This window comes from Halictus rubicundus, unplaced genomic scaffold, assembly GCF_050948215.1.
Source record: "Halictus rubicundus isolate RS-2024b unplaced genomic scaffold, iyHalRubi1_principal scaffold0292, whole genome shotgun sequence".
Classification (NCBI taxonomy): Eukaryota; Metazoa; Arthropoda; class Insecta; order Hymenoptera; family Halictidae; genus Halictus; species Halictus rubicundus.
The window spans coordinates 168,058-193,047 of NW_027488833.1; the positions used below are offsets into that span (position 1 = coordinate 168,058).

General features: G+C 38.0%; 1 protein-coding gene across 3 annotated transcripts; it reads right to left on the minus strand.

Moving 5' to 3' along the window:
- Nucleotides 1-946: 946 nt before the first annotated feature.
- On the minus strand, nt 947-3,944 carry LOC143364137 (uncharacterized). 3 transcript variants are annotated; one of them, XM_076804636.1, is made up of 8 exons: nt 3,653-3,944; nt 2,852-3,147; nt 2,394-2,445; nt 2,225-2,318; nt 2,024-2,123; nt 1,774-1,961; nt 1,651-1,701; nt 947-1,464 (listed from the first exon to the last, which is right to left on the minus strand). In XM_076804636.1, exons 4-8 carry the CDS (start codon nt 2,309-2,311, stop codon nt 1,381-1,383), a joined length of 510 nt encoding a protein of 169 aa, XP_076660751.1. In that variant the 5' UTR covers nt 2,312-2,318; nt 2,394-2,445; nt 2,852-3,147; nt 3,653-3,944; the 3' UTR covers nt 947-1,380. The 3 variants fall into 3 exon arrangements, with proteins under 3 accessions (XP_076660751.1, XP_076660749.1, XP_076660750.1); XM_076804634.1 differs by having other exon boundaries at nt 2,394-2,473; XM_076804635.1 differs by lacking the exon at nt 2,394-2,445.
- Nucleotides 3,945-24,990: the final 21,046 nt, after the last annotated feature.

Genomic DNA, 24,990 nt, shown 5'->3' on the forward strand with positions numbered 1-24,990 from the left:
CCATCTATTTATTTAAAGCAACGATCTGCTAGAAAATCCTCACTGATGACTCTATTAGCAGATACCGGAAGGAAACACTATCAAGTTTAATTTGAAAAGCCCGCTCTACCTTTGTTCTTAGTGAGTCATCTGGTGTCGTATCACGACACTAAGACATAACTCTTCGGTCACAAGAGTTCTTAAAACACTTCTTACACCGTGGTCTACAATGTTTATCAGAAAAATTCAAATACTGTGTTCCCTTGTTTTCATTGCATTGGTCCAAAAAGATATTGTCAAGTAGAAGGCGGTGTATACATATTTGATATCTGTTGGCAAACAAAGACAAAAATCGGCGTTCTTCACGTGAGATTACACGTATTGTATTTTTAATTTTGCTCTTCTATTTGTTACTGTCCATTTGGTAAATGCCGCATCAAACCAGAATTATTTCTCGAAATTTAAGAATGCATTTTTGTGCTAACATATTTAGTTCACCAAATTAGGTTAAAATCTATAAAAGAATGTTGACCAAATACTCGGTTTCATACACGTTAATTTCTCAATTATTACGGTTGTGATGTAGGCATTCGAAGTGTTAAATGGCGTTATTTTTATGTGTTTTATATCGGTTTTTTGCAGTGCGATATGGTCGTTGACTTATGTGTTTTATATAATTAGTTCTACAAAATGTTGTCAAGAATAGAAAATAGATGGAAAGATTACGGAATTATATTAACGTTGTTACATTCGTTTTATTTGGTAATTTATTCTTTCTTGCTTGAAAAAATATAAAGTTTTTTCTTATATTACATAGAACGAATACATAATCTCATTCGGATACTTGCGCGAAATACAGTTACATTAGTCGAGTTCTTAAAATATATTAATTTTTAGTAAAAATTGTACTAACATTTGTTACTTATTTCAATCAATAATTTCTTAAAAACATTAGGGCACTGGAGTATTTAAAATTTGTATAAAAGTTTATTAGATATACATGCATATTTGGTTGTGTAAAGCAACCAGCTACAAAAATTTTCTATTACATAAGTTTGTTAACAGAAGTATAAAGATCTTTGAAATTTGGACGGATGTTTTCTTAGACCAATATCAGTCTTCTGTTATAAAATGAATGTCCCAGATCTTTGGATATGGGACTAATTGTACATTAATGACACTTAGTATTATACGTATTGAAATAAATAATTATAAGCAAGTCAAACATGGCAGATTATTGTGTTTTTGCTTAATTCATATTATTGTAAATAATGCTGTCGATCTGGCTATCCTTTATAAAAATATATAAAATAAAATCTGATAAACTCATCTCTACGACATTGTATCTTACTTTGGTGCCAATCAATGTACTCTGTGACTCAAAAGTACTTAAGTTAATACTTAGGGCCACAAAAGCTCAATATTCGGAGACTGCAGCTTCTCAAATATTTTGTACATAGAGAGAACAACCAGCCAACAATATACCTATAAATTAAATTGAGAGAAGTTAGAAATACATCACTATAGACTCCCAGGTTTTAATGGCTAAACTTTGTCTACGTATGTTATGGATCTAATTTCTTATACAGTTTAGATTCTTACTTGGCAATTAAAATCTAAGACAATCTGTATATTATAAGATGAGAGACAAAAATATTGTCTTATACTTACATTATATGACATCCAAAGCCAGAGACACATTGCGGCAAATGTTGCTTCAAGCTGGAAAAATTAATACCAACATATTAATTTGTAAATTCCTGAAGACTATTTAAGATTCATTCAAAAACTTACGTAGATATAATATCCTCCTACAAGCCAAAGCCCAAAAACTAGTTCGAAAAGACATGCGATAAACCACAATATAAGCCAAGGCAGTAACCAGCCTCGTATTCTCTCCCTTACTCCATGTACCATTAACAGTGCGGATGAGATGAGAAGGATGAAATAAAATATGAAGAACCCTCCGACAATTTGCATTGCTAAAAATGGTATGTGTAAAAATGATATTATCACATATATATATATATGCACTAGAACTTACATTCCCTGACATCAGCTTCAAATAAAGGGTTATACAGTTGTGACGATTCTCCTCCATGTAGTTGATAAGAAACTAATGTAATGAGTATTATACATATTGCCTGAAAAAAGAAATTTCTTGAACCTCAATAAAGAGTGATAAGGAGATTAATGTATCACAAACTTAATATAAAGAAAGTAAAACTGATATATAAATACATACAATTGTGTAAAAAGCAATGGCTTTGCATCCTGTTTTGACACTATTAGTCCAAACAAAGGGTGACCAACAGGATTCCAGAACTGCCATTATTATGCTGCAAAAAAAAAACGTGTATATTGTTTACCGTTGCTACAAAATACGAATAATGGAACTAGTATACAACACCCACTTGTTATTAGTGCATTAAATGCTTGGGCGTCGACGCGCAACATGTCTGCCAACTGTGAATATGGTGAACTATGGTTCTAGCTGTTAAAATGAAACGGAAATTCGAAATTGTACATAAATTACAAACTAATTTGCATCTTGGTATGTCCACTACGTTACATTCGTGATTCATACCATCAAATTTTCAAGAATTCAATGCATCAAAATTAATTAAGACGTACACTAGAATTATGAGAGAAACTTGTCCAGAAAGGATGAATCAGTTCTATGAAGGATATAAGTATAAAATTGTACAATCATTATTGAATTAAATATTTTAAATGATTGCAAGTGAGATCTTTAACATAGAAGTAGAATATTGTACAAAATAGGCTGCAGGTAAATGGACCAGTTTGTCATCAGAATCCAAACAACGTGCTAGGAATCACTGTAATGTAGTGCTTTATAAAGTCTACTTACTAATCGTTAGTGAAAACTTGTTTGAAGTTCTGCTCCGCTATATCTTGGGGCCTCGGTCACCAAGATTTGAACCTCTTAACCATTTAGAAGATATTTTACGGATAACCAGCAGGGCTATGCACGCGTCGGTAAGCTTACTGTTAATGGCGACGCGTTGCCAGCTAAATCCCCTCCACTTTGTAAGCGGGTCACGATGCCGGCTGTTTCGAACAACAGATGTGCTCATCTTCCAAGATTTACTGTTTCTCAAATTATCATCTTGTTTAGCGACGATGCTCCTCCACCATGGCAACAAGCTAAACACAAAAATGTCCAACATCGCTACGAATAATATTGCCCACAAAATATAAACATCATTACGTACATTTTTAATTTTGTATAGTACGTAAAAATTTTGATTGTATACACAATATAAATTTAGTAGTTTAGCTAATAGAAAAATTAAATACAAAGATGCCTAATATCGAGTTCAATTTTATTGAATATTCCTACACTTCCAATGACATTATTTTCCGCAAAATATAAACACTAATACATAATTGTTAATTTCAAATAAATCAGATGAGCAATTCGTTTGTCATGGAACGTTTGAACGTTGCCAAAGGAACTTCTGCAAAGACGTGCCTCTTTTGCATGGAACAAACGTTGGTTTTAGCAGACAATGTCCAAAGGTGACGATGATAAAACGCACCTTGACAATGCAGGGCTAAAAACATTGCAGTCTACATACGCGTATTAGCAAGAGGCAAGCATTGTCGGTGATTAACCCGTAGAAAATGTAGTTCAATGGTTTCGAGTTACCTGGTTGCGGTTTCCGCGGCGAGCAGCCATTTTGGTGCCGCAAAAGAAAATAAACCGCCTGAAACCAGATAAGATCCGCGACTGATAATGCAGTCATAAAGAAAAACGAGCCCCGTTGAATGCATTCAATGTTCACTCACTTAGAATTACGCCTGTATACAAGGATAGGGATCTCCAATCTAATTGCACGTACGCCGATACTTATAGTTCCGGAACTCGTGAAACAATGAAGTTATAAGCGTGATAACTATGTCCATGGAAGAATCCGTTAACTTTCTAAACCCACACACACACAGACTTACCGTGACCAGAGAAACACAACGAAAAAAACCTTTCCAGGTAATCTAATTGAAAGCAACGCATTTGTTCTAAATGTTAGGTGAATCTTCCGATAGAAACTTACTGTTGGAATGTCAGGATTCTACTATACAATCGAGTGGAACGAGGCGCAATCTATTCGATGGTTTTAAATTCCTATAGTCATCGAACACAATAGCGCACTTTGTAATGGATGTACCATTCTCCGGGACAATAAAATTGTAGGGTATCGCCATAATATGCTCACCGTTTTCGTCGTGGGAATGTTCCGACTACGTAACACAGGCTCAATTGAATTTGTGCAATTATTCAGTGAAGGAAACGGCGCGAGGCGATAAAATGAATGTGTAATTATTCTGTAATTAACAATACATTTGTAAAATTAGTTAAGGTACCATTAACCCCTTATATTAATACAATCTGTTAAATACGCAGGGTAAGGAACCCAATTACTATGGGAATTTTTAAAGCATAATGAATATTAAAAAAGGAGTATATATATTACTGATTTTAATGAAAAAATTTAATATCTCTTTTTTAATATTCATTATGCTTTCAAAATAAGCATAAGCGATATGAACGGACTGCGAATTTTTATGCAAAATAAACTGAAAGCACTGAAAGTGTGCATTGCAGTTACTTCTTCATGGGAAGTTGTAAAAATGGGGTATGCAAATACTTTCTCGATCCTGTATCGGCTGCTACTCTTTCGAAAAAAGAGAAATGCTGGCCTACCATACAGAATAAAATAAGAAAGCACGAATTCCCTTCGTACTAAGACGCCAATCTTAGAGCAGCAGATGCGTTTCGTAGTCCCAAACCGGCTAGTCCAAAAGCTATAAATATGTGAGTATGAATGCGTGGAACTCCTCTCAATACCTCGGACCATCAAAATCGTCTGTCTTGCTTCAACACACTGTTTCCCCCCATCCATTTCTAAGATAGTCTGTCACCATGTTGACAGTTTTAGAGGGCGATCGTAAAGTACGGTTCACACTTGGACACTCTATGTTCGAATTGAATGATAACTTTTGAACCATGAATATTCGCACGTATTAATTTATCGAACACATTTCACTGATAAATTTATTATTTATGGCTGTTTAATGTTTATAACAATTTCTTTTGTTAATGGTATCAACAAGCACTCCCTTGACCATCTTGCCATCTAATTTTTTAGTAAAAATACCCAATAGAACTCGAGATACAGAGTAACTTTTAAACCATGAATATTCGCACGCATTCATTTATTGAACACAATTCACTGATAAATTTATTATTTCTGGCTGTTTAATGTTTATAACAATTCCTTTTGCCAATGATGTCGATAAGCACTCTCTTGACCATCATGCCATCTAATTATTTATTAAAAATAAATTATAGAAACCGAAATATAGAATAACTTTTAAACCATGAATATTCGCACGCATTAATTTATCGTACGAAATTCACAGTTAAATTTATTATTTCTGGCTGTTTAATGTTTATAACAATTCCTTTCGGCAATGATGTCGACAAGCACTGCCTTGACCATCATGCCATCTAATTATTTATTAAAAATAAATTATAGAAACCGAAATATAGAATAACTTTTAAGCCATGAATATTCGCACGCATTAATTTATCGTACGAAATTCACTGTTAAATTTATTATTTCTGGCTGTTTAATGTTTATAACAATTCCTTTCGGCAATGATGTCGACAAGCACTCTCTTGACCATCATGCCATCTAATTATTTAGTAAAAATAAATCATAGAAACCGAAATATAGAATAACTTTTAAGCCATGAATATTCGCACGCATTAATTTATCGTACGAAATTCACTGTTAAATTTATTATTTCTGGCTGTTTAATGTTTATAACAATTCCTTTCGGCAATGATGTCGACAAGCACTGCCTTGACCATCATGCCATCTAATTATTTATTGAAAATAAATTATAGAAACCGAGATACAGAATATTTTTCGAGCTCGAGGCCGGCCTTGGGTGAACGAACGGAGACGTAAGCCTTTTGTTTACGTCTATTGTCATACTTGTCGCGAGGCCATTGTTTCCCAAATTCTAAAATATCAAATCCGCTGCCCGTCGTCCTTGGCTCGCTTAATTTACCGCCTTATCATCTCGCCGTTTGTATAAACCTTACCTCCTGTTATAATATAAATGTTTATAACAATTCCTTTCGCCAATGATGTCGACAAGCACTCCCTTGACCATTTTGCCATCTATTTATTTAAAGCAACGATCTGCTAGAAAATCCTCACTGATGACTCTATTAGCAGATACCGGAAGGAAACACTATCAAGTTTAATTTGAAAAGCCCGCTCTACCTTTGTTCTTAGTGAGTCATCTGGTGTCGTATCACGACACTAAGACATAACTCTTCGGTCACAAGAGTTCTTAAAACACTTCTTACACCGTGGTCTACAATGTTTATCAGAAAAATTCAAATACTGTGTTCCCTTGTTTTCATTGCATTGGTCCAAAAAGATATTGTCAAGTAGAAGGCGGTGTATACATATTTGATATCTGTTGGCAAACAAAGACAAAAATCGGCGTTCTTCACGTGAGATTACACGTATTGTATTTTTAATTTTGCTCTTCTATTTGTTACTGTCCATTTGGTAAATGCCGCATCAAACCAGAATTATTTCTCGAAATTTAAGAATGCATTTTTGTGCTAACATATTTAGTTCACCAAATTAGGTTAAAATCTATAAAAGAATGTTGACCAAATACTCGGTTTCATACACGTTAATTTCTCAATTATTACGGTTGTGATGTAGGCATTCGAAGTGTTAAATGGCGTTATTTTTATGTGTTTTATATCGGTTTTTTGCAGTTTTATATAATTAGTTCTACAAAATGTTGTTAAGAATAGAAAATAGATGGAAAGATTACGGAATTATTAACGTTGTTACATTCGTTTTATTTGGTAATTTATTCTTTCTTGCTTGAAAAAATATAAAGTTTTTTCTTATATTACATAGAACGAATACATAATCTCATTCGGATACTTGCGCGAAATACAGTTACATTAGTCGAGTTCTTAAAATATATTAATTTTTAGTAGAAATTGTACTAACATTTGTTGCTTATTTCAATCAATAATTTCTTAGAAACATTAGGGCACTGGAGTATTTAAAATTTGTATAAAAGTTTATTAGATATACATGCATATTTGGTTGTGCAAAGCAACCAGCTACAAAAATTTTCTATTACATAAGTTTGTTAACAGAAGTATAAAGATCTTTGAAATTTGGACGGATGTTTTCTTAGACTGTGACGACTACGCGGCCTCTCGGAAGGACACAATCCTAAGCCGAGAGCGCGGGATCTCTCTAGTCGTCTTAGAATTACACCCCTCTGTAACACTGCTTCCCCGACGAGCAAAGCATTAAAGGAACAGTTGGCTTTAAATAAAGACTATGGTTTCGAATAGTTAACAAACCATGTATAAGTGTATATATTCACGCAAAACAAAGAGAAACAATCGAGCGTACAGCTAATATCACCCGCACGGTTGTAAAGGACCGGCAAGGCCACGATCGAACAATCAACAATATTACAACTTGAATAAAATACAACATAAGAATATCACAAATGTAAGAACAACGGAAAGCACTCACCGATAACAATATCTCTCTCTCCACACAACAATAGGGATTAAGACCCTCGAAAGAGAGTGAGAGTGAAAATACAATCCGCTGGCGAACAGTCACCTAAAAGCTAAAATACAAAATAACCCAACGCCAAACGAACACTGTCACGCGAATCGGACTGACGCGGGACTAATGAGGTTACGATCAAAAGACTAAAATTGTACTTAAATCTACGAGCACCATGGCTCGGCAAAGCAAATTGAACTACAACTACTTAACGAGAAAACTAGGACTTTCCGCCCGGGCGTTATGGAAACCCTGATGCGAAACTCTGCCTAAAGGTCGCCCCAAACAAGACGGGCAAGATGCCGAAGTTGTTTGGGCGGCCAGATTCAAGAACACGGGCTAGAAATTTGCCGGTCAGGAATTGGTCTTCGTGCTCGAAATCTTTCCGGGGTCGCCCCGACGTCGTTGGGGCCATAACTTTGAACGTCCAGATGGCCTTTCGAGAGCACGTTGACACGTTCCCTGCTGTGCATGGCACAAAAAAAAATGTTTTTAGGGGCTCCACAGCTCCTTAGGTAAACTATCGGTATCTCTCCTCTACAACATCATGGGGATAAGAATTGTGCCTGTCGCTTGGTGAAACAGCATCACACATCCTTATGTTATACGTGAATTACACAATTTTTTTAAGGAAATATCCAAATTAGGAAGGGGGTCATTCCATGTGAATTAAATCTTTTTTTGGGGACCATGTTTCGAATTTGGATGAAACTGAAAGATTGAGCCATCATTTTGTAATCTTCGAAATTGTTTAAAGGATACGGACCATCAAAGTTTGCTATTTGGGATGAGTTTTACGAAAACTGCCTACACAACACATTTTATACCACAGATAAAAGACATAAAAACAAAAAGATAAAAACAAAGATAAAAAACATTTTCTTTTTTTAATCATCATCGCAAGAGACTGTTCTTTTTAAATAATTCATCATTTTATATTCGAATGTGATTACTTAATGCAAAAATATTACTAATATCTTTGTTTTGCAAATTTTACCATCGGTTGAAGTGTTAAAAAATTTGAAAAAATATGTCCACATTTTACGATTCTTCCTGTTTGAAATTCCGTTTTTTCCCGAACTATTAATTGTTTTGTGTCCATTAAGTTGCTGGATATTCTTTAGACATTTTGAAGTGAGGGTCGACAGCGTCTGCCCTAAAATAAAAATTTTCACGTAGTGAAAAGGAGAGCACGGGGAAGGTAATTTACATATTTTACCTAAACTGCTGTTAGGGTGTTGTGCACTCCGTGTGTACAGTAAAGGTTAATGCCATCCATAGTACAAAGGACATTGGTTTTTCCAAGCCTGCCGGGGAATAGCGGTCGATCAGTCGGTGCACTTGCAGTTAGCTACCTGAATCGCCGAACGCCGCGTCCTTCGCCGGTCTCACCTGGCCGCAATTTTTTAATTTTAGCCTTGCTATACGAAAAAATGTACATGGAAAACTTCAGAATTCTTATCCATAATTACTTAAAAATGATTTACGTTCTCCGTATTTTTATTTTCGTAGGCCTTTCCACTCGGCAAAGTATGGTACGGACGGCAATAATGCAGGTAAAAGGTGTTGTATTGTTCGTTCGTTAGCTTGAGCCCATCAATTTTATGACAGGCAATGCCAGATGCCGGAGCGACGAAATGTAAATGATTCTATGACCACCATCCCACGAAAACACGAAGGAAAACACACGGTCAACACGTGCTTGAAGGGACTTCCTCATACTAAATCACAATATCGCTCCTCCTACTCGAAAAGCGTAATAATAGATGCCTATCATTTTTACCAAGAAATGTACCAAGAAATATATTTAATTGACGCCACAGAATCTTAGCAATTTCTGTGTAAGTAATTTCCGGGATTTATCTCTTTCCTTGCAATTGTCGTGAGGAATATCGAGAAGTAGATAGTATAGTATTTCTTGACTGTGCATATTATGCAATGCGTTATTTAACCTATAATCGAAGTACATTGAACCTAATCCCGATATTATCTGCTGTCGATCGCTGTCACAGTCTTGCCCGCCGATTTGTTAATGCTCGGAGTACTCTAATACTGTGGGCTAAGCTGTTCAACAATTACCGCCCACTCCTATACGATTGTAGGGGATGGCAAGGCACCATTTTGTATGGGTGCAAGGCGGTGACACAGTATTGATGCGAGGCTGCGAAGAAGGTTCCCTGGAAGGAATGCGGTGACGTGTCTATACCTTGTCCAACGAGACGAGGCAGTAGACGTAAACATAGCCACTCGAGTGCGACAGAGTTGGTACTTCACTGCCTCGTCTCGTTGGACAAAGTACAGGTACGAATGCGTGGCTGATTGGATCCTGCTGGAAGAGGCAGGCCTTGTTTCACACGCATTTCTGGCTATGGTCAAAATATTGGCTACAGCCGTCACACATACTATGTAGCGTGTGACGTCGAAACCAAAACACTGGGATTGCGGGCGCGGCTGAGATGGGCATAGGCAGACCTAACGATAGACTCCCCAAAAGTGGTGACACTTTAAAAAATGGCGAAATTAAAATTATTCTCGGACGGCCGACGAATTTATACCACGTCTTTATACCATGCACATAGATGTGCGACCGCCGCTGGATTTAACACCGTTATGAATTAATAAAATATAAATTGTTGGAAACATTAACTGTCATTGCTCTATGGACATCGCGAGAAAGTAGAGGATTCGTTTCATTGGGAAATGATGAAACAGAGTATGAAGGAAGTGTAGATTCAAGACCTAAGAAATAGGATTATTTCGGTAATATGCGGCCAGTGTAGAAAATATTCGTACACTCTTTATAGCTTCTTAAAATTGGCCCAAACGTCTTGATTTTGTTGGAGATGATAGGATTAATTTACTTGGGTCTTCAATCACAGTTTCTTACAATTCTTGCTATTTTCAATCAATTATATTTCTTAGCAACCTTGATCGATTTTAATGAAATTTTGTGCATGTACATTACTTACTTAGATCTACAAAAGGGAACTTATAAATTTTCAATACAAATACAGATAAAAAAGTCAAAAATCGTGACTTCTACTTTTTTCTTCGCAATTACAAACAAATTTTTGCAATGGGCCGCTGAAGACTCGGAGCGGCCCGATCCAGGCAGGTCTGTTGCAGGTCCCATTGTGGTTCTTTACCCCAATATAACCAATACCGTGTTTCTTACCCCCACTGTGATGCTAATTACGAGGTTACCTGCGACGAAAGTTCGTCGGAAAAATCAGTTCTACTTCCGACGTTAGACAAGTGCAAGTGACAAGTGGTTCAGCAAAATGGAAGACGAGCGTCTTATCGAATGTGTCCGCAGTCGCGAGTTTTTATACAATTTATCTCACAGGAAATTCATGGACAGCAAGTTCAAAGCAATCGCATGGAGGGAGATAGGCGACGAATTGAATCAACCAGGTTAGTACTTAATGTATTTTAATAATTGTTCAATTAACTAATAACACAATTGCTCAAATTAACCTTAACTTAATGTTAATAACTAATTAACTTAAACTAACTTAAACTAACTTAAACTAACTTAATAAGTAACTAACTAAACTTAACTTAAAATTACTGGGTCGAATATAAAAAGTTTTTGAATGTGTCCCTGACCGCGAAGGACTCCCTCGTCGCGTTGCCCGCTTGATTACTAAAGGCATCCCACGCTGCAGCTTCTGTCGGTCCAGTTTCTGGCGTTGTCGATCCCTCGTACTTTCGTATGTAATTGTGCAGGATGCACGTAGTTATTATTATGTAATCAATATTTTCCGTCTTCCCCTGGATCCGTCGGTTATAAATACGGAATTTCTGGGATAAAATTCCAAATGCGTTTTCGACTGTTCGTCGAGCCGTTGACAGGCGTTTATTAAAATGTGTTTGGTCTTCGTGACCTTCCGCTACTCGTCCCGGATACGGCCTCAAAAGATTCCTCTTCAGAGGAAAGGCTTCATCGCCGACGAAGACGCAGGGCGCACAGATTGATGTGCCCGGCAAATTAGTGTCGGGCAACATCCGATAGGACCCGTCATTCATCCCTTGCCCTATCAATGAGTGGGCAAAAACCCCTCCATCGCTGTTCCTTCCGTACGACCCAACATCAACAGCTATAAAGTTAGAATTGGCATCAGCCACAGCCAACAAAACCACTGAAAATGTTTTCTTGTAATTGTAATACAATGAGCCGGAGTTCGGTGGGGCTTGGATAATTACATGTTTCCCATCAATGGCCCCCAGACAGTTGGGAAAATGGCATTTTTCCCAAAACTCCTGCTTTATTGTTTCCCACATTTCCATGCTGGGTGTTGGTATGGCCTCAGACCTCAGTCTCTCCGTAATGACCCTGCAGGTTTCCTTCACTATTAATTCCACAGTCGATGCACCCATTCTAAAACTATAACTGATAGTTTTGAAGGAATCTCCTGTTGCTAAATACCTGAAATAATAATAAAATGTTAATTAGAAAATATTTCTTTTACAGCCGAAACATGCAAAAGTAGATGGCAGAGTCTACGGGATCAATTTAGGAAATTCCGCGCCAGAAGCAGTGCGGTGCGGGGCGGGCAGGCGGCGGACAACGCATTGCGGAAATATAAATATGAAGATGCAATGCAATTTTTGGTCCCTTTTTTCCAAGAACGTCAAACGCTTTGCAGTTTGGAGAGGTGAGCAATATTTCAAATAATATTTAATATTTCAGACCACATTATTGACTATTTACATTTATTATCCCATTTGAAATTATTTACAATTAACTAATTTAAATATTATTTTTCTCAGCTCCGTCAGCTTTAGTGGAGACTCTAATTATTGTACGACAGAAGAAAATAGGGACGTCAGCGGACCCCCGCTTGAGAGCGAGGGGGAAGAGCCGCAGGACAGGCAACCTCCACAAAAGAGGAGACGTCACCGACCACAACAGAACGAATGCCGCAATGATGGAAACGAGGATCGCTATGCGGCGATACATAAATGAAGTTTTGGAATGTGCCAAGCAGCTCAAGACTGCTACGGAGGCGGCGATATCGGGCAACCCCGGAATGTCGCAAGGAGAAGAAGATGGGGTTAAAAAAGAATTGCAAGACTTCTTCCGGTGGATATGCTCGGCCACTTCGAACCTCAAGCAAAGTACGCAGGAGCGATTCAAGTTGGAGATTATTGAGCGTTTGGCTGCGGCAAAAAAGTCGGAAGAGACCTAGGCGGTACTTAAGTTAGATTAAGTTAGATTTAGTTAGATCAAGTTAGATTACTTTATATAAAGATAATTTAGGCTAAGATAATTCTTGGTAGCATTTAATTGTATAACATGTAGTTTGTAGCGTTTTAAATAAAAATAATTTTATAAGGATTTAATTAATTATTTTACGCTCACTTACCGCAAGCAAACTGCCAACCGTTCCTCTGGCGCAATTGGTGTTTTCCAAGGCGTACAAGTTTTTGTCAAATCATCTTTGATTTTCCCAAGTAGGGCATAAAAACAATCACGATTCATACGGAAATATCCGTAAAATTTTTCCTCGTGATCCAGCATTTGCCTGAATAGAACGAATTCTCCTTCGATGGCTCGATTTCGCCACAGCGGGTGGACACCGTAGCGCCTTCTTCCTCCCCGACTTGCCTCCTGTTCCGACTGGCGCTGCTGGTTCAGTTTGCGCAACGCGAGCAGTAGCCCACTGAATTTCACCATCATATTTACCAATCCTACAGAATTCGGCATTTTGTCTGAATGCTGGATATTCGTTCTCGCGTGCTAAAGGTCGTGTTTTTTGGCCAAAAATGGTGCTGAAATCTTGGTTCACAGCCCTTAAATACACAACCGGTAAGGGGGGTGAGACATCCTCGGCCAGATGAGTGGCAATCAAATTGTATATTTTTAAAGGGTGTACGGAGACCTTTCTGATTTACTGTAGGTTGCTGTCGGCGTGCGGGTTGCAATAAAACATTTGGCCGCCAGATTTGCCGTTTTGCACGTGAGGGTCGCCATGGCGTGTACATCGAAGGTATCTATTAGTTTATTGCCGTTCCAAGGACAATTTTTTGGTAACATATTTCTCTGCGCGTCCACCGTCAACGTGTTTCAGGAGGACAAAGAGTCAGATCCTTCCGAAATTCTGCCGTGTTTATTTGACTTCTTTGACAAATTGTTTCATCGTGCCGATATCACGACCAACTCCGAAAAGTTCTAGTTTCACTCTCGACATCAATAGGAAAAACATCGGTGAAACAGCTTTTTAAAAGTAATACAGTATTTATAATGTTTTACACACACACACACACATACACACACCCACCTTGCATGACCTTGAAGGTCACTGTGCAGTATACGGATGAATTCGTCTAGACATGCGCTTTCGTGCGATTCAAAAAAATATACAGCATTCCATTTAAAAAATTGAAGGTCGCCTTCATATCTAGCAAAATAGTATAAACAAAAAAAAATTACACACGCCATTGTGTTGCATATAAAAAACAGTACCGCTTTTTCCTCTTTCATTTTTTTCTATTATTCACTATTTACGAGAAAAATGCTGGCTAGTAATTGCGTGAACAACCTGTATATTAATAATTTCATTTTCTGTGAATAATTACACATATATAAATAATTTACCAATATAATTAATATACTTGACAAGAAATTAACAATTTTCATAACAAAATTTATTTTTAAAAACTAACAAATTCAAAACGAAATTAATGATAAATGAATGTTATTCGCTATCCGACTCATTCTCAGTACTTTCAATGTGATCCCTGTTCACGTTCTTCCAAACAATCTGGATCTATCTTTACATTCTTATTATTTTCGGATAGGTACGAAACATATAGTAAAAGCAAATTAAGAATAAATAAAAATGATTGACATATTATTATTGCAAAATTGTTTATGCATAGAAATTATTATTATATGATTATTAATAACAATTTCCATTCTCATATACATACGCATTTAGTGTCATACGCATTCTATGCAAAAGGAATGTATTTAATATCGTGATATACACGAATATTGAATTTTTCCAGTAAATTCTGCACCGTGACTGCGTCCGTATCCGCAGAGATTTCTAACGCTGCTCAATCTTGTCTGTGGGTTGCCCGTGGGCAACACGCTCCAGCATAGGCATCTCGGGGGTGTAGAGGGGAGTAAACAGTTCTGCGGTTTTCGGCACTTGGCCTTTGTTGCGAGGACCGTCGAGCGCCTCTCAAGTGGCCTGTCAGTTCGCTCGGTCCTTATGGACAGCGACTTCGGCCGTTCGAACAACTTCGGCATCTTGCCCGTCTTGTTTGGGGCGACCTCATAAGGGTCTCTGCATACTTGCCGGGACCGGAGGGTTTTACGTACGGACTATAGGTCCAAATGCCATGTTACCGATATTTTGTCGAAGCTCGAGCGCCTTCGTTCCGGCCATTGGACTATTCCCAGAGACCGCCGTTGTCCGGCGGCAGAACAAGCGGCTGATCATTACCACATGGCCTTTCGAGACCGCGTTGACAGTTCCCTGCTGTGCGTGACACAAAAAAAAAGGTTTCTCGGGGCTATACAGGTCCTTAGGTAAACTATCGGTATCTCTCCTCTAGAACATTATGGAAATAGGAATCGTTCCTACCTCTTCGTGAAACAGCATCACACATCCTTATACATTAACGTAAATTATACATATATTGTAAAAACGAGAATAGTTGTTTTTTTTTATAGGAAGTATTCACGTTAGGAAGGGGATCATGCCTTGTGAATTCGATCATTTTTGGGGGACTATGTCTCGACTTTTGATGACATTGAAATGTGTTGTGGTCCAAGTGAAACTGGAAGAAATCCGAAACAATACACCCAAAAGTGTCCGATATCGTGTGTAATGACTCAATCACATGGTAACTTGTAGAATAAGAAGAATTAATTCCACATAAAAATTGCATCGTTTTGTCTTACGACACGAAAAAATGTACATGGAAACTTCTGAATTCTTGTCCATAATGACCTAAAAATGATTAGATGGAAGGTTCCCTGGCAGGAATGCTATGGCGTATCTATATCTTGTCCAATGAGACGAGACAGTAGACGTAAACATAGGCGCACGAGTGCGACAGAGTTGAAGTTACCCTTGCAAGACGATTAGCAAAGGACGCAAGCTGGGTGCTTCACTGCCTCGGTCTCGTTGGTCAGAGCATAGGTACGAATGCGCGGCCGATTGGATCAGAGTGCAAGGGACAGGCCTCGTTTCACACGTACTTTCGGCTATAGTCGAGATATTGGCTACAGCGGTCACATATACTATGTAGTATGTGACGTCGAAGCCAAAATACTGGGACTGCGGGCGCGGCTGAGATGGGCATAGGCGGACCTAACGATAGACTCCCCAAAAATGGTGGCACTATCCACTATCCTGCGATAAAATCCAAATATTTTTAATATTCTTCATATGAATTACTATTTTGAAAAACTATTTTAAAAATCTATTGCATTGAATAAAATATTTTCAAAGTTGCACGCATGCTTTAAAACAAATAAGATTATTTACTATTTCATTTTTGGGTTGGACAGGCCTGATTTATGATGTACACAGGCTTGCGATAGTAATCGAACGCCCTTTGAAACAGCACAACTTTTTTTTTTAATTGGACCAAACGACATGACTACTTCTTGAGCAATTAGAAAAATTGGTTTACCGAATGACGCGCAAAAAAAATTTGGAGTAAACACTGTTGCTAGGAATTCTAAGAACAAATGAAAAAGTCGAATTGGACAGAGTCGGTGACAATCGCTGTTCATTGAGGTATCTTCCTTGGGCCTGATTATCCCTGCCATCCCTTGCGCTCGAGGCGCACCTTTACGGGACTGCTAGGTGTGACCGTGCAGGTTGTATGATTAAGGGTCGGCATGACCTTTAAGAAATTTGGGGGTTTATGATGCCATCATTTGCTATTAAGGCTGGGAACGAAAGATTCTGAAGGACGAGACATGCAATGTCTAAAACATTGTCTACATCATTCACTTGTCGGTTTTTCGACATACATCAAAGGGGGTGCACGCAAATTTGTTTGCGAACGTGCTAAAATCATTGAAAAATTATTCCTATTTACTGATAGGTATCACTATAATAATTTTTTAATTAAGTTTAGTGCAAGTTTCATCCCAATATCTATATGCATATATATATATATTTATTATATATATATATATTAATATATATATATATATATATTTATTATATATATATATTAATATATATATATATATTAATATATTTTTTATTATTTTTTATTTATTTATTTATTTATTATATTATTTATTATTTATTTATTTATATTATTTTATATATTTATATATATTTTTATTTATATATATATATGTATATATATACAGTGGCTCACGAAAGTATTCGAACGCTTACGTTTACAATTTTTAATGAATAAAATAAGATGTACTAAACTAATCTGTATAGAACAATTTGGTATCTGTTGTAAGATTATATAAATATATCATAACTTCTGCCTACGCTGTTGAATCCTTTTCAAATTTTACTGACATAATCTTGAGACTTCCCCCTTACAACAGATATCAAATTGTTCTATACAAATCAGTTTAGTACATCTTATTTTATTCATTAAAATTTGTAAACGTAAGCGTTCGAATACTTTCGTGAGCCACTTTATATATCTATTTCTTCCTCGTAATTTTCAAATTTTTAAAAAGGCCTTTGATATGAAAACATTGCATTTGTTTAATTAAATTGGAAACACCCGGCTAGATCCGTTTACAAAACTGGGATAGGGAAGTTGATTGGTTGGAAAGAGAGAGTGGAGTTAACAATATCGTTGACCAGGGCTAGTAGAGTGGGAGCAGGGGTTGTAAAAATAATGGGAAATCACGAATTTTCCTAAACGGTCGTCCGAAGCGCATCTTCGAATGACTCGCCCAGGTATGGTTGCAATTTATATGGTTAGGGCCTAAGACGCTGTGCTATGTGCTAATAAAAAACTGAATCCTCGGCCCGCTGTTCGTCGCAATGTTCGTCGAAATGTTCAGGTCTGTACGAAGCTGTCAGTCAAAATTATATCCAAAAACTATATAAAGCGATACCAAATCGTACAGTAGAAGTAATAGAAAATAAAGAGGGATGTACCCATTATTAAATAAGTGTATATGTTTGATAAGTAATTAGTGTTAGTTAAAATTTATGTTCATTATTATTCATTGCTTTCTTTTTGTACATTTGCTATCATTTCTTTCTTAAAATGAAACAATTTTTTTGTTACACACTAAACCTTGTAATATTTTAAATTATTTTCAACGACCCGCATATTCTGAGCTCATAATGTTTGGATATTATACGTCACAAACGTACAACTTCACATGCGCATTGAGAAATTAAAGGTAGCACACCTCGGCTATCTTTTTGACGAGGAGTGTATTTCTTCCGCGATTAAGAACAATTCGTAACGTAAAGACCGATAAAAAGTTTCGTTACGATGACGCCTGTTCAACGATTTAAATAATTGACTGTGTGCAAAAATTTCACGAAGGGCCGCCGGAGTCTCGCTGAGCACCCCGATGCAGGTAGGTCCACTGTTCTTTAGCCCAATCGAATTTCGTACCGTATTTCCTACCCCCACGCAAGGGTTTGTTACGAGGTTACCTGGGACGAGAAATTCGTCGGAAAAATCAGTTCTAGTTCCGACCTGCGAGGATTTAGATATTCAGTTCCGAGAACCATGCAGGACGAACGTCTAATAGAGTGCGTGAGGAGTCGGGAGTTTTTATATAATTTGAGGCACCCCAAGTATTCGGATGCCAAGTACAAGGCCATTGCATGGAGGCAGATAGGCGACGAGCTGAATCAACCAGGTTAGTAATCACTGTGTTTTAATAACTCCTTAGTTAACAGTCAAACCTGTGTTTGTGCAGACCTTTTCTATGCCATTTTTCCAAGCGGTCTATGAATGCCAGCGGTACTGGAATCATAACACCCTTGTTATAGCTATTTATGACGTTTCTGAATATTTTTTTGTGCGGTTTCGTTTGTGAGGTCCCTACCCACAAAAATAGGTTTGACTGTATGTGTAGTGTACGTACGAGCCCCTTGACGCACACTGACAAAAGGTTAACTGCAAAATATGTTTGTTGTAGCGGCCGCGTGCAAGAAACGTTGGCAAAATATGCGTGATTTGTTCCGGAAGTACCGGGCGAAAGAAAACGCGGTACGAAGTGGCCAGGCGGCGGGCAGCTCCCATCGGAAGTACAGGCACTGGGATAGCCTACAATTCCTGTCTGCGCATTTCCTCGAAAGGGATCTGATATCGAGCACACAGGCTTCTCAGAGGTGGGAAATATTTCATGAATATTTGACAAACATTTCAAATTGTATTTTACATTTTAAATTTTATTTTACAGCCTCGAAAATCGCATCGAAGATGACAGCGAGCATTGCTTCGATGAAACGGGCGAAACGCCCATTGAATATGCTGCACCTTGCGAACGGGACATGCAGCCGCAGGTCCAGAACGAGGAACCACGACAACTTTTGGCGAAGACGATAGCCGATTGTAATGAATTCCTACAAGCCGTCGCGAGGAACAAGACGGAGGCACAGCCCGCAAAGCAGTCATCCCTCCATCACTTTTTTATGGGGGTAGCGGTTTCTGCAATGGATTTATCCAAGAGGCACCAAGCGCGATTAAAGAGGGGCGTCGTGGCACTGCTGACAAAGTACGAAGAGAGGGAGTGCGACCAGGCAGGGGAAGCCCACTTAGATTAAGTTAGATTAGAGTTAACTAAGATAGATTAAGTTAGATTAATTAGGGTAATTATATATAATTATATTAGCTACACGACACAGCTAGTAGTATAATAGTAGAAATGAAGTTTATTGAACGTAGTACAATATAATAAGGTACAAGGTGCGTATGTGCGAAGTCTCGTGTTCACTTCTTAGCGGCTACAACCGATCTGATACCTTTCCCGTATCGCGCTTGCCGCGCCGTGTCTCTCTATCTCTTCTCTCTCTCTCTCTCTCGCTCACTCACTCTCTCATCGACCTATCAGGATGCCACAATTATGTATAGGGTTAATTAGGGTAAGCCAGTTAAGATGGATTTTTTAATAAATTGTTATTTAAATAATGTTTCTACTTTTTGGTTCCTTTTCCCTCCTTTAATCATTAAGTAGACTAACAATGAGAGGCCACGGCAGATTCTGTTCAAACTTTGCACCCCAGATAGCACGCGACGTCTTAAAGACGTCTGTTTTACGTCCATTTTACGTCTGAAAGTCTTACGTCTGGAAAAGGCGTCTTTAAGGCGTCTTATTTCAGACGTAAAAACGACGTCTTATTTCAGACGTCTTTAAGACGTCTTTTTGGAGTCGTCATTTTTACGTCTAAAATAAAACGTCTTTTTCGAGACGTTTCATTTCAGAGGTCTTATTAAAAATCTTTAAGACATCGATGTCTTTTTCAAGACTAAATATTTCGGTTCTTCATAACTGTTTTAAACAGAACCGATCAATATAAGAGTTGGAAACTGTTATTCTCAGTACCATTTTGCTCCCTGATACAAATATAATGGGTAATCTTCCATTACCACCCATTGAGGTGTTACCCCCTGGCACGTTGCTGTTTTTTTTTTTATGTGGGTAGTTCGCCGGTAGCCCTATCGTCCCACAATTTGACTGGCTTTATACATGTATATATAGCACAACTGCAATATAATGTTACAATTGGCTAGGACAGATTTAATTGTAGTAAGTGTATATATGTACAGTAAGTTACACTTCACCGATTTCGATGATTGTTAAATGTTATGTATAAAGGTCAGTTTTAGAGATATTTGCGAAAAACTTTATTACTGTATATATACTACTGCAAGAAATCCTGGTCAGCGACGTCGTCGTTGGAAAAATGCGGTAACATATACGGAAAAAATGCGGTAACATGCATAGTGTATATAGGCACACAAAAATTGTTCAAAATATTGAGTTACAATATATTTATATAAATTGTTTTCAAAATCGGTAAGGAGCATCCTTATTCATGCAACAACTGCCATATACAGGGTGGCCCACATAACTCTGAACAACTCAATATCTCGAAAACTATGCCATCGATTTTAAAGTTCTTAGTCTTAAATTGCATGGAACTGAAGGGCCTTTCTGACTACATAAACGTGAAGTGGCCTCCCTTCCCTTTTAACGAGGGAGGGGAGGTACATTTATAATTTTAAATGGAACCCCCTATAAAATGTTACATATTTAGATTCTACAGGAAAAAACAAGTCAATTTTGTCGGAAACATTTTTTTGTCAGATACTTCCATGATGAGATATAACAGTTTGAAGTTTCGAGTTGTAGGTACTTGAAGCGCTCGGAAATAGCGTTATGGAATTATACGCGCTCGAGTCCTTTAATTCGATGTGGCGGCCTGTGCAACGAGCACACCGACGAACCACCAGATACATAGTATGCGCGGCGGCGACCATCCTCGGGAAACGAAACACGCGAAGATCGGTTCCGAGGTCGATCGTCGTTTGTAAAATAATCGAATGGCGAGACAAAAGTTCGGACAAACGAATGCAAACGACGAACATTCGCTCGCGTACGCTGGAACAGGACGGTCGACGATCCGTACAAATAACGAACCATACATATCAACGAGCCTCATTTAGTCTCATTTATTTCACCCGAGATCCACATAGACAAGTAAGTATTTTTATTGCTATTATTTGTTACCATTAGTGTTTTCTCTTACGCTTTTTCGCTATATATTTTTTTTTTATATAATCCTGTGAACTACAATACAGTGAAATCTCGTTGTATGTACCGCCGTTATTTTTACCTACACGAATACGAAATCGGACAATGTTGTGGCCGCAACGGCTCTCGAGCTTCTTCGTTGGAAACGTAAAGTTGGCACTGTTATACAACGAGATTTCACTGTATTCAGTCATGCTACACAAATTTTGACTGTATTTTCCAATTCTAGGCAACTACAGAATGGAGATGAAAACGTGGACAGTGGTACAATTTATAGAGGATGGCAGCGTAGAGGCTGTTCCGTCCAGGTGGTTAGAGGGCGAGAATTGTTATTGGCCACCGTACCAAAGGGCACGTTTAATCACAGCCCTTAAAAAAATGGAGGCCAGTAGCAATTTATGGTCCAAATATAAAGTAAAAATTTTTAAAAATAGCACTTTCGGTAAGTTACAACTATTATACACCATAAATGTACAATTTAAATTTAATTTTAATTTTAATTTTAATTTTAGTTTTAATTTTACTTTTAAGTTTAACTTTAACTTATTTAATATTAAGTTTATGTTCTGGCGAGTAGGGTGCGGCGTTAGATGTAATTAGGTTAAGAGCGATTTAGGTTTAAGTGAGGGGAAGGGTATGAATTTGTAACCCTGAGGGGATCAAATAAACTAATTGATTGATATTAAGTTTATGTTGTATTATTCGTTTAATTTGTTTAATGTTAATTTTAAGTTTATCTTTAAATAGTATTATTTGTTTAAGTGTGTTTAATTTTAAGTTTAACTTTATGTAGTATTATTTGTTTGAGCTTGATAATAAAATGAATATACTTTGAACTCGTTTTTCTTTAAAAATTTTTCTCTCCCAATCCCTAATTAATCCCTATTTAATCCCTCTTTAATTGCATTTTACTAAAATTTATGAACGTCTTAAAGACCTCTGTTTCGAGACGTCTTAAAGACGTCTGACAGACGTTTTAAAGACGTCTAACAGACGTTTTAAAGGCGTCTGACAGACGTTTTAAAGACGTCTTAAAGACGTCTAACAGACGTTTTAAAGGCGTCTAACAGACGTCTTAAAGACGTCTAACAGACGTCTTAAAGACGTCTAACAGACGTCTTAAAGACGTCTAACAGACGTTTTAAAGGCGTGTTTAAGACGTACAGTTTTATAACAAAGACGTTCCAGAGACGTTCACAAGACGTTCGGAAGACGTTCGTAGGACATTCAAGACGTCTTTAAGACGTCTGAATGTCCATCGACAGACGTCTTTAAGACGTCTTTAAGACGTCTCTGTGCTATCTGGGACACTTACACATCCCGTTCTCCTGTTCACGAACACATATATGAGTATACGGGCAGATACTCAATTTATCAAGTTTCATCATTGTACATTCAAGTTATTCATTTCAATCGATTAAATTTCACGCATAAAATTACATTTTGAATTATAAATCACATGTATTTATTTACTGACAACAGGACCATTTACCATTATTATATATTATTATTTATACATTGAATATACATATTAAATTTTCAGAAGTCTCTATAAATATCCTGTGTTAATTTTCCGGATTTCGAACAAGTTACTATAACGTTCGTGTGATGCGACGTAAGCTCATCTACCTTTTTTTTGAACAAGTGTGGTCGTTTCTCGCTTATATGTTAGTGTCCTTTCGATAATTGATTGATACTGACATCCTGTCCGATCCGTGTGGCATAACACGGGGAATAATAAACCTGTAATAGTCAGCATATCGAAAACTATTGAGTATCTGCCTCTATAATGGTATATAGTCGTGAACAGGAGAACGAAATTAGAACAAGTTAGATTGAGGTAGATTACATTAGACTAAGGTAGGTTAAGTTAGAGTGAGATAGATTGTTACATTACGATATAATAACTTAGATTAACTTGGATTATATTTTACATGAATAAATTATGTTATTTAAAAAATTTTTTTATTTTTCGAATCCTTTCTTCCTCCAACCATTAAGTAGACTAAGTTAGATTAAGTTAGACTGGGATAGATAAAATAAGAGTACGTTGGTTTTAACAATTTTTTATTTTTCATATTTTTAACTTACATTAACAACAACGATTACACCTAACACCTTCTACCTCTTACACCTAACGCTTATACCTAACGCTTATATCTACTTATTCTATATACACATCTTAAAACTATAAAAATTAACCGCTCAGTCCGCGCCCCTCGATCTGAATAATAAATCCTTAAACATATCCCTCACGCCGAAGGCCTCGCGTGTGGAATTGCTCCCGTGGTGGCTCAAGCTACGCCAATTTCCACCACTCTCCACGTTCATGTCTTCTCCTCTCGTCCGGCCTGGCGCTTCATGGCATGCCTCATATCCGCGGATGTAGTTATGTAGGGCGCACGTTGCAGTGATGATCTTATCTACATTTTCCGGCTTGGCGTGTAAGCGCCGAGTGTATATTCTAAATTTCTGCGCAAGTATGCCGAAGGCGTTTTCAACAACACGCCGGGCAATGGACAGCGTGGTGTTGAAGTGGGTCATTCCGGATCTCCTTCAGCTAGGCTGCCCGGATACGGCCTCAAAAGGTGTCTCTTGAGCGGGAACGCTTCGTCTCCCACCATAACGCATGGCGCGCTGACCGATGTGCCCGGCAAATGGCTGTCGGGCAACATTGGGTAAGTCCCATGATGTCTTGCCCAAGTTTGGAATAGGCAAAGATACCACCATCGCTGATCCTCCCGTATGCCCCAACCTCGATGGCGATGAAATTTGAGTTGGCATCAGCCACAGCCATTAGCACGATCGAAAAGGTCTTCTTGTAGTTGAAATACAATGCCGAGTTTGCTGGCGCCTGGATGGTCACGTGCTTACCATCGATGGCCCCCAAACAATTAGGGAATTTACACTGTTCCCAAAACTGCAGCCGGATGGCCTCCCACCTCTCCACGCTAGGCGTGAAAATCGTCTCCGGTATCAGTATCGTTGCGATGATCAGGCATGTCTCGGTTACAATTTCCTGGACGGTGGAATGCCCCATTCGAAAGCTGTAGCTGATGGTTTTGTAAGAATCCCCCGTTGTCAAGTATCTGAAACAGTGATAAAAGTTTGTCTGTTTATTGCCTGTATAAATATAGTATTAGCAAACTTAGTAAAAAAGTGTTCATAAAATGCAATGAATTGTAAACCCACTTACCGTAAACAAACAGCCAATCGTTCCCTCGGTGAGATCGGCTTTTTCATTCTTGTCTCCTTTCGGTCCAGCCCGGTGCTCCAGTTTTGCCAGCAACGTCTCGAAGCAATTTCGGCTCATCCGAAAATAGCCATAAAACTTTCCCTCGGTGTCAGTCAACATTTGACTCACTAGTACAAACTCCCCCTCTGTGCTGCGATTGCGCCACAGAGGGTGGACGCTGAAACGGCGTCTCCTCCTGGGTGCAACTGCCTGCTGCCGCTGTTGCTCCTGTTCCGCGGAATCCATCCGGCTGAGCTCGTACCGTGCAGCTGATGTCAGCAATACTGCAATGGTCACTAAGACCGATGAATCTCCAGAATATTCCATCGTGGTAAAAATAACGTGGTCACTGAGATGCTAAGGATGGGCCAAAAAATGGTGCT

What these genes read in the sequence shown, in the direction of transcription:
- LOC143364137 (XM_076804635.1), bottom strand. Translation starts at nt 2,311, where the DNA reads ATGGCAGTTCTGGAATCCTGTTGGTCACCCTTTGTTTGGACTAATAGT. An exon ending in CCATTGCTTTTTACACAATT is followed by an intron (nt 2,124 to 2,224) that starts GTATGTATTTAT and finishes TTCTTTTTTCAG; the next exon opens with GCAATATGTATAATACTCAT. An exon ending in GGCTTTGGATGTCATATAAT is followed by an intron (nt 1,465 to 1,650) that starts GTAAGTATAAGA and finishes TTTAATTTATAG; the next exon opens with GTATATTGTTGGCTGGTTGT.